This window comes from Coturnix japonica, chromosome 7, assembly GCF_001577835.2.
Source record: "Coturnix japonica isolate 7356 chromosome 7, Coturnix japonica 2.1, whole genome shotgun sequence".
Taxonomy (NCBI): domain Eukaryota; kingdom Metazoa; phylum Chordata; class Aves; order Galliformes; family Phasianidae; genus Coturnix; species Coturnix japonica.
In genome coordinates, this window is record NC_029522.1 from 15,462,317 (window position 1) to 15,471,146 (window position 8,830).

The 8,830-nt window shown below is 43.8% G+C and overlaps 1 protein-coding gene and 1 long non-coding RNA gene across 3 annotated transcripts; one reads left to right on the forward strand and one right to left on the reverse strand.

Moving 5' to 3' along the window:
- Window positions 1-554: 554 nt before the first annotated feature.
- On the reverse strand, window positions 555-8,483 carry CDCA7 (cell division cycle associated 7). 2 transcript variants are annotated; one of them, XM_015868542.2, is made up of 10 exons: window positions 8,329-8,483; window positions 7,450-7,572; window positions 6,955-7,065; window positions 5,987-6,229; window positions 5,483-5,560; window positions 4,737-4,925; window positions 4,261-4,401; window positions 3,688-3,837; window positions 2,889-3,025; window positions 555-2,589 (listed from the first exon to the last, which is right to left on the reverse strand). In XM_015868542.2, exons 1-10 carry the CDS (start codon window positions 8,347-8,349, stop codon window positions 2,559-2,561), a joined length of 1,224 nt encoding a protein of 407 aa, XP_015724028.1. In that variant the 5' UTR covers window positions 8,350-8,483; the 3' UTR covers window positions 555-2,558. The 2 variants fall into 2 exon arrangements, with proteins under 2 accessions (XP_015724028.1, XP_015724029.1); XM_015868543.2 differs by lacking the exon at window positions 8,329-8,483 and adding an exon at window positions 7,668-8,042.
- Window positions 4,925-6,281, forward strand: LOC116653682. The gene is made up of 2 exons (XR_004307984.1): window positions 4,925-5,128; window positions 5,717-6,281. It is a non-coding gene; the product is annotated as an uncharacterized LOC116653682 (long non-coding RNA).
- Window positions 8,484-8,830: the final 347 nt, after the last annotated feature.

The following is an 8,830-nucleotide window of genomic DNA, read 5'->3' on the forward strand; positions in this document are numbered from 1 at the left end:
GCAGACACTGTATCACTATAGTAAGAAGCTGACTCACAAGCCATCTTTGGATTATACTTACATATTTAACATAAAAAAATGCTGTGTGAGTTCAGTCATCCACCTCCCAGATGCACATTGTTCTGTTCTTCCTTTTACATGATTTCTTATTTCCATGCACCTTTGTTTTCCAAACAATCTATCAGTTAGGGTTTTCCTCTGCATGAAATATCTTACTTGCTGCCCATGGGCTGCGGATATAAGCCACGGGCTCTTCATCAGGTTAATATCAGCAGTATTGAGGTAGCTGTAACACAGAGTATTATGAAAGAGATGCATTGAGATATCTCAAAATTATATAAACCTTAAATGTGACAGACTCCCCAAATTAAATACAAATTTACTCATGTTACCAGCACTGTGATGACAAGCACCCACAGCCTTTAGCAAGAGTAACGCGATGAGCACTTAGCAAGTTCTTTGTGGGCAGCTCAAACACTGCTTCTCAGCAGCGGATACATCAGTTCATCTGAAAGCAGCAACATGCTTTTTTAAGAACAGTTCAGAGGCAAGAATTCTAACTGAGAAAGAGTTTTATTTTTAAAATAAAAACCTTCGTACAGAATTGTCGATGGGAAGAAATCTAAATACAGCAGTCTCCAGGATACAGAGCGAGGATTTGCTTTCAGCACAGATCTTCCACACTCCAGCAATCAGAAGGCAAGCAGAGCAATTAGAAAACAAAAAAAAAAATAAAAAAAATCACTCTTATCTGTCAGAACATGGACTTTTAGAGTTCCCTCTTCAGGGGATGAACATGGAGAATAAGGCGTACTCCGCCTAAGATTGCACATCTAGTCACACTATGGAAGCAGGGGATGGGAGATTCTCAACAGTACAGGTGATTTATGAACCATATCTGCAAGTCTGAGACAAACATATTCTGTTTCCAAGGTCCTCTGTTCTAATCCCCAGGAAAGTATAAAACACGGGTCATTATATACAGAGCGCAAATACTGTGCAGGCAGAAGGATCAGAAGCTGCATTTTGTTCTAGTGCTCAACAAATCCAAGCTGACTCTTTTTACTACTCAACTGTACATTGCAGTCTTCCATTATCAAACTAAGAGCGTGCATTCACTGTGGTTCTCCAAACAGTTTTCATGGCACCTTCTATTCTACAGCATTTAGAAGGTGCTGTGCACACAACACCAACTATTCTTCAGTTCAGTTCTTGCTGTATTCATGCTCCACTAACATCATGCGAAATATCCTTCTACAGTCACACAGAGCCAGAAATAAATATAAGTATGGATGGATTGTTAAAGAAGAGACCACAGCACCAGCCACAACTGCACACAACTCCTTTTCTATTCATTTTTAAAAGCCTTTCTCAATCAATTGCTCCTCCTCATCTAATACCGCAGCCAGGGCGTGTCTCTTGAGAACATTTTCCATGTTTGTGCTTCTCCACGCAAGCCAAGGAATAATTCATTTTAACCTCGAACTTAGATTAGAAAACCTGAGCTTTCTATTTTTGCTCATTGGGAAAAGAAAATTGAGTGACTACTTGCCACTGACCCTTCTCCTGATAGTGTTCAGCAAGTCAACACCATTCAGCCAACTTGCTGCTGGCCAATGGCTACATCAACTACTCCTCTACCTGGTTAAGCCTCAGGCTTAATGGAAAAATTACTGCAATTGGCTGCAAGAGAAGGGAAAGGACAACCAAGAAAACCCCAAAACAACATAAGTTTAATAGAGGTCACCCCATGAAGCGTACCCACATTCTCAGATCAGTAACCACTACCCAACAGCAGTTCTGGGGCTGTAGGAGCTTACAGCAGTGGCCTCCTCTTGTCTGAGGACACACAGAGCACAAGAGCCTACCCCCTTAATTGCTTCTGCTGCAATTTAAATCACTCAGAAGAGAATCTCCTCCAAAATGCCCAATGTGCACTTCAAGTACTCTATAAACTTAAATGTTAATGCTTGGAGACAACTCAACTGCAACCTTGAGGCCTTCCTTTTAGAACTCATAAATGAATTGCTGTTTTGGAGGATTGTTAGCTTCTGTTCGATCATTTATGTTCAGTAAAAGCCTATTGCAGCAGAAGTTGGCCAGGAGTTAAGCACACACCTTTCCCCAGTTGGTTCTGTGGGGAACAATGCCCTCAATGTTCAGAACATCCTTATCTTTTTGTCACCAATTTCAAAGCACAAATAAACCTGCAGTACAGATCAATGCACGAACAGAACTCCAATGGCTTAAAGCCCCATCTCCTTTCAGGATAAAAAAAAAAAAAAAGCTGTTGGCATAAAAGCAGGGACTGATGCTATCTCATTCTTTGTTTTACATAAGTTGTTTAAAAAGAAAACAATGGCCTGTGGGCAAAGCTCTCTATTAAACAGTTTCTTAAAGTAGGATCTGCACAGCAATATGATTTCCTTCTGTTTTTGAAACCTAGAAGGGGAGGGAACCCAGGCACTGGCTTTGTAGTCTCATTTGATTAAACAATTCACTGTAGGCAGTAACATGGCATTGGTGAAAGAGCAGGCAAGTCAAAGACAGTCATAGCTTCAATCTTCCATTCCAAGTTCTTTTTTCAGACTGAAAAGACAAGCAGAAACTCAAGTTAGTTTATAGCAAAAGAGTTTGGAAATCCTTTAGACAAATTAGTGGAGGTAACAGCAACAAACAGAGGTGATTAAAAAGCAAGAGGTGGATATGCCACTTATTTTTGTAAGAACTAACAAGTCAGTTTTGTGGAAAAATATCAGACACAAAAGACAACATGGTCTGATCTAGAGATATCTGAACAACAACTGAGAGCTCTATTCTCCCAGTTTTCAGCTGCTATCCCACATAGAGCAGAGCCATGTTACTGACAGACACAACAGCATCCTTACCCTTTCAAGTAGGCATGGACGTTATCATAGCCATGGTACTTGGCCAGATAGACCAGGACACCCGTCGCACATCTGCCATCTCTCTGTCTGCAGAAGCTACAGTTGCATATTCCACGGCATGGTGGACACCTCCAGGTCTAGACAAAAGAAAAAAAAATACAAACAAACAACATCCCTTTCAATTGAACTGCAGCATGAGGCACAAGTCACAGCTATAGCTAAAAATAGAGCCCAACACTCCACTTAGTGAGTGTCAGTGCTGCAGAAGTTGTCTGTCTGGCACAGAAAAGTCCCAGTTCATCAGTCTGTAAGGTGTTAAACTCTTCTTTGCCTGCTTGGCATGTAACAACAGGAAATATTCTACTCTGCTCAGCTCCTGAGCCACTTCCATAGCACACAGCAGCAAGACTGTTTTCTCTGTGATACAATTCCCCTCCAGAGTATATTAATGCAAAACTAAATAGAAAACACTATTCTGAATATCCAATAATATTCTGTCAGCTGCTCTGCTCTACCCATTTATTCCTGAAACTAAAACTGCAGAAATACAAAAGAGTTCCAGACAACAACATTTTATCATTGTTTGACACAAACTAAGACACAGTTTAGTGGGCATGGTGGTGATGCACTGATGGTTGGACCAGATAAGCTTAGAGGCCTTTTCCAACCTTCATGATTCTAAGTACACCTTATACACTACAACACTGCAAACAATTCCCTTACTAAGACTCTTTAGCTATGAGCAGAGAGGTGCATTTGCTATTCAATCAACTTAAGTCAGTACTAAAAGTTGACTTACTGGATCCAGCAATGCTGTTCTGACATCTTCCCCGTACCTATTACGGAGGCACGGTCCACAGAACTGGCCCCGTACCCCTACGCAATCAGGGTTACGACAATTGGTCTTGGTGTCTGTGGTTTTCTGGCGACATTGATGACAGGTAGATCCCTACAACACAGAGAAAGTAATCCAAGAAACAAAACATTAGAAGTAGCTTCCCAGCTGAGTGAATAGAGCATTTAACAAGCAATCTCACTGGCAGCATTCATCCTGAAACGGAAACCTCGCAAATTTGAATCAAGATTCCATCTTCCATGTCTGTTAACGAACACTCTCACAGACTGGTATCACCAAGGCACTACAGTTGATCCAGGGTGAGAACAAGTCAGCTGGCTTGGTAAAGGCCTCTCTGTTAACTCAGGGAAAGATGGTATATGGTGTCCCAGAACCTCAGCCATATTTCTCCCAGAAATCATATCCCTCCTTTCAGCAAGGAGGAATTCTGCTCCATTTCACGCTACACCACAAAGACAGAGTAACAAACAAATGATTTCATACAGCATGCATTTCAGGAAGCTGGAACACACTTACCAAGCTTCTGTTATACACTTTCTCTCTCACAGATCCACAGATGTTATTCAACTCTTCCTCCGTTATCTCCTCAACAGGTCGCACAATGTGTGGAAGAGCCATGGCACCACGGTGACCTCTCCTGGGAGTTTGGGCATCATGCTGGATAATGAAGACAACATTGTTAGGATTAGATTCAGCACTAATTCTACACAAAGCAAGACTCTTCAAAAATCAACGCCCAAGTCTGAAAGATCCATTCTATATTTAAACAAGAGAGAGAAATCTTTGCAAAGACCTATGATGCGTATGCATCCAATGCCGAAGCATTGGAAGGATGACAGATCAAGTGAAATGCCATTTTTCTCTCCTTCAGTTGGAGTACAAAAGGAATTAATACAGGATTACATGCTCTGAATTAATTTTTATATTCTTGAAGGGATAGAAAACCACCATCAGTAGCAATTCGCAACTGGAGAACCAGAACCTCAGCATACCTCCATGTCTTCATCAGCCATCCTTCTCCTTCTCACTAGGAGGTACCGGTCATCATCTTCCTCCTCTGGTAAAGGAGTAGGAGGGCCTTCAATCAGGGACCTGGATCTTGTGTGAGGCCGAGAACTTCGGTCTGGGTTCCTCCTCAATGCACTTCTGGGAAGTGAGCGCCTTGGAATTCGTTTTGGTGTCTGTAGAAGTTGAAGAGAACCCAATGACACAACAACTTCTGTCCTCACAGTACAGGAATTCCCACACAGAGCAGCAGAACCCATATCTATGGGAAGCTTCTGCTTTTACTGTTCCTCACACAGCTTACAGATAAATCAGCAGCAAAATCCATCACATTGCTAATTCACTACCCTATTACTTTAAGGACTTAACTAATCCAAAGGTCAGGTTCTTTTTTGAGGCTTTGAACTCAAAGAATCTTCAGACTTGGGCTTCAAAGCTTTGGCTGCCTTCCCTTATCTCTAGTCCCCATATAAATATGTATTTACACAGCATCACGTTTGTGTTTATTGGCCTGTGAAGACACTTAAGCCATTGTGAATTAATCTGATCCATTTTATACAATGGTAACTCAGAAGAGAATTGCACAATGAGGATGTCTGGTTCAGTAAATGACACAATTCTGAACTGGACTTTGATTTATGAAGTTTAATAAGCTTTGTAATCAAGAGTCCTGTATTGTAGCACAAGAACAAGACTCAGAAACATAACGCAAATACATTACATTTGTACTTACATTATTGGCAGTTGCCAGCGATCTTCTCCCATCGAAGATACCAGAAACACTTTGCAACTCAGCCATCAGTTTTGCAAGCTAACAAAAGAAAGCAGAATCTTAAAAGGGAGTTCAGATGCCATTACAGACTACTGGATGAGGGCAATTGGCTAGAATTCCAATTACTTACAGCAAGTGCAGCTATTTTTTAACTTTTTACTTTTATGTTGCACTTATATGTTCTTGTGACTACAGGTAATTTGAAAACACTCAAACTTAATAGACTTCAAGACTAAACAATGAACAGGCCTTAAGCATACAGATTTTTACTGAAGGACTTTTCTCAGCCTATGGATTTTCAAATGCCAGCGAACATAAAGTATCTGATTCGAGTATTCAGAATATAAATTCTTCTTAATGTATTTACATAACTCTCATTAGAGTTCATTTGAGTAATCAAAGAGAGCCCCTAAGAGTCAAGGTAGGGGGAAAAGAGGGAAAGCAGGGAACAGACTGAATACTTGCCATTGCTTTGTTTTCCTTGATGTTTAAAGCTCTCTTTTCTAAAAACAGGGAGCCCTTTTCTTCAGAATCAGAATCTGAATCTGGAGCAGGCATCACATCTTCAGGAAGAGATTCCACTTCAGCCTTCTTCCTTTCTGATCTTCGAGGTGGAAACTTCATGGCAACTTTGAGAGGAACAGTGCATTTCCTCAGTCTGAGAGGTGCCTCTCTGACACCATTTTCCTCTGAATCAGATTCCAGTTTCTGTTAACAAATTCCAACAAAAAGACAAAACAGAATGAGCTGCTCTGCAATTATACAGTCTGACTCCTTTCTGTTCTCCTTACTGCTTTTTATAACTCAGACACACATCTTCTCCCAGTCAGATGCCAACCTAGTTATTCCTGGGCAGGTTCTTAAGTTCTGACAGGAACTCACTGATGCCAAACACAGTGCCATTTCATTTTTCTCAACACTATACTAATTTTTGGTATTTTCAACAACTAACCTGCTCTTGCACTGAAGATTCCACCACCTATTGCTATCTCTATGCTGCTCAAGTGCTACAGTATTCCCTGTTACACTGTGAGAGTGCACATCTGACTGCACATCAGCATACACAGAGATTTCCCTCAGGTTTGCTAGGGTCCATGAGCTAGGTTAACATTTTGTGTTCAAGAATCCAGAAGTGTTAGAGCCTAACAAAGAGCAACAGTTTTATCAAGTAGTATATTTTCCAGCCCATATGAGGACTCGACTCTGGTCTTGCAAAGCTCAGGAGCTAGGGGGATTTTCAGGATGACAAAAAGAAAAAAAATAAAAATAAAAAAAAAAAAAATCAAACTATGCCTACTTACACTTTACTACATTAAATAATGTTTCTTTCTGACAACGTTTGACCTGGATTTTGAAGCTGACATTTTTCAGTTACACCTAAGAACATGCAAGAATCCCAAATGAAAGCTGCAAACTGGGATCAGCCATCTTACCAAAGCACCACCAATTTGCTTTTCTGAAAAGCCACGGAAGGATTCATCATCAGAGGATTCGCAAAAGATTCTGGCCAGTTCTTCTCTAACATGTGACCTCAACTTGCGTTTCTGCGAAGAACAAAACATGCCTTAACTTTAGCTGGGCAAAAACAAATTGCATTTACAGCCAAAACACAAGCAAATGGTTTTTTTAATTAAAAAATTATAATAGTTAAGGAATTTACAGGCAGTTTCAGAACTGCAGTTGCAAGCTATTAAGCACATCAGCTTAGGTGATGTCTTAAAGGTTGCTCGTTTGCTTCCAGCACCTACCAGCTGGGAGCACAAGCAAGCAGTGACATGGAATTACAGCACACAGTGACATGGAATTACAGCACATAGCACAGATCTGTAACTGCTGCACAAAACACAAGCAGTGTTTGCCATACACAAACACGCAGGTCTTCACTAGCAGTGCTCCTTCAGGTTTATCTGCTCAAGCCCCGTACTCACCGTGTTAGCAAAGTTGTCAGAACCAAAACTGTCGCAGCTGTCGTCAGAGGATGAGGACGTCTCCATGGGAATCAGCTTGGTATTTCGGAACGTGGTGAAGGTTCTTCTTCCAGAGCAACGGCGCTGCAAAAGAACAGTGCCAACCACATTACCGATGGGCACCAGCTGTACAGCACAGCACTGAGGCACATCCCTCCGCTGATGCCAGTAAGACTTACCTACTTCAGAATACCTGTTGTGCATGAACACAGCACACCTCCCCCCAGCAGGACCAGCACCATGAAACAAAACAACCCCAGAACTGAAGTGGGAACAAGTTCTAGTCTGATAGATTTCACATCCTTCCATAGGAGTTTTGCTCGCTCTCTACAAACATTTCTTTTATCTCCACAATGAAGCAGGAATGCACATAAACATCCCATTTGTTCCCACTCCTTATAGATGGGACTAGAAACGTGCACGAGAGCATTGCTCCGAGATCTGCTTTAACTGACCAGGCACTTTTTGCTTAAGGCAAGCGTTAAACACACCGAGCACTCCAAACACACCGCCGCAACAACGACCAGCGCAGCCCTCCCCACGGAGCCCCCACCAACGAGTGCCAGAAGGGCCGCGGCACATTGTGGACCACGGCCCGGCCGGAGCCAACGAACCGCGGGTCCGTTAGCACACGGAGCGCGCCCCAGCCGCCCACCGCTCTAAAACAGAGCCCTACAAGGTACACCCCCCCACTGCAGCCCCGACGGCCTCCTGCGGGACGTGAAGCGGAGGGAAAAGCGATCCCCTGCCCCAGCCCCGCGGCTAAGGATACCCACAGCAGCCGCCTCCCCAGCACATCGCTTCCCCCGGCTCTACCCGACCCCGCGCGAGAGCGCTCACCTGCGGGCGCTGCGGAGCCATGCTGACTGCTGGGCGAGTGGCGGGAAATGAACGTTCGCGCCAAAGCGGCAGGGGCTGAAGGGGGCGGGGCCTGGCGGCTCCTTTCCCGCGCTGCCGCCCGCGTCCTGGCAGATGAGTCCGACACCCACGGAACACAGCGCCTCGCGGCCCCTCCCCGAACCCACCCGCGTACCCCGATAGGGAGCGTGAAGAGACTCTCCCGGAGCACCCCAGGGGACCCTACGCGGGGGCCTCTATGTTTTTTCCTCCTGGAGGCGTCGGTATTTGTAGAGCTGCAAGGACCTGGCCGTGTGGCGCGAAAATCTCCCGGCCGGAACGTGGCGGGAGGCGAGTGCTGGAGGGGCGGGGTTGGGGGGGGCTGGGGGGAGGCCGCGTGGTTTGTGGCTCTGTTGTGCTTCCATCTCTAATTGCTGCTTTATTCCCCACCGTTCTGGGAAAACATAATCACAATTAAAAAGTAAATGCCACCACGCAACTGCCT

Bases quoted from the DNA above. Each gene is read 5' to 3' on its own strand.
- CDCA7 (XM_015868542.2), bottom strand. From the start codon at position 8,349: ATGGCTCCGCAGCGCCCGCAG. The intron at 4,402-4,736 runs GTATGCTGAGGT...TTCATTATCCAG, and splicing joins TGGCTGATGAAGACATGGAG to CATGATGCCCAAACTCCCAG. The intron at 3,026-3,687 runs GTAAGTCAACTT...TCTTTTGTCTAG, and splicing joins GAACAGCATTGCTGGATCCA to ACCTGGAGGTGTCCACCATG.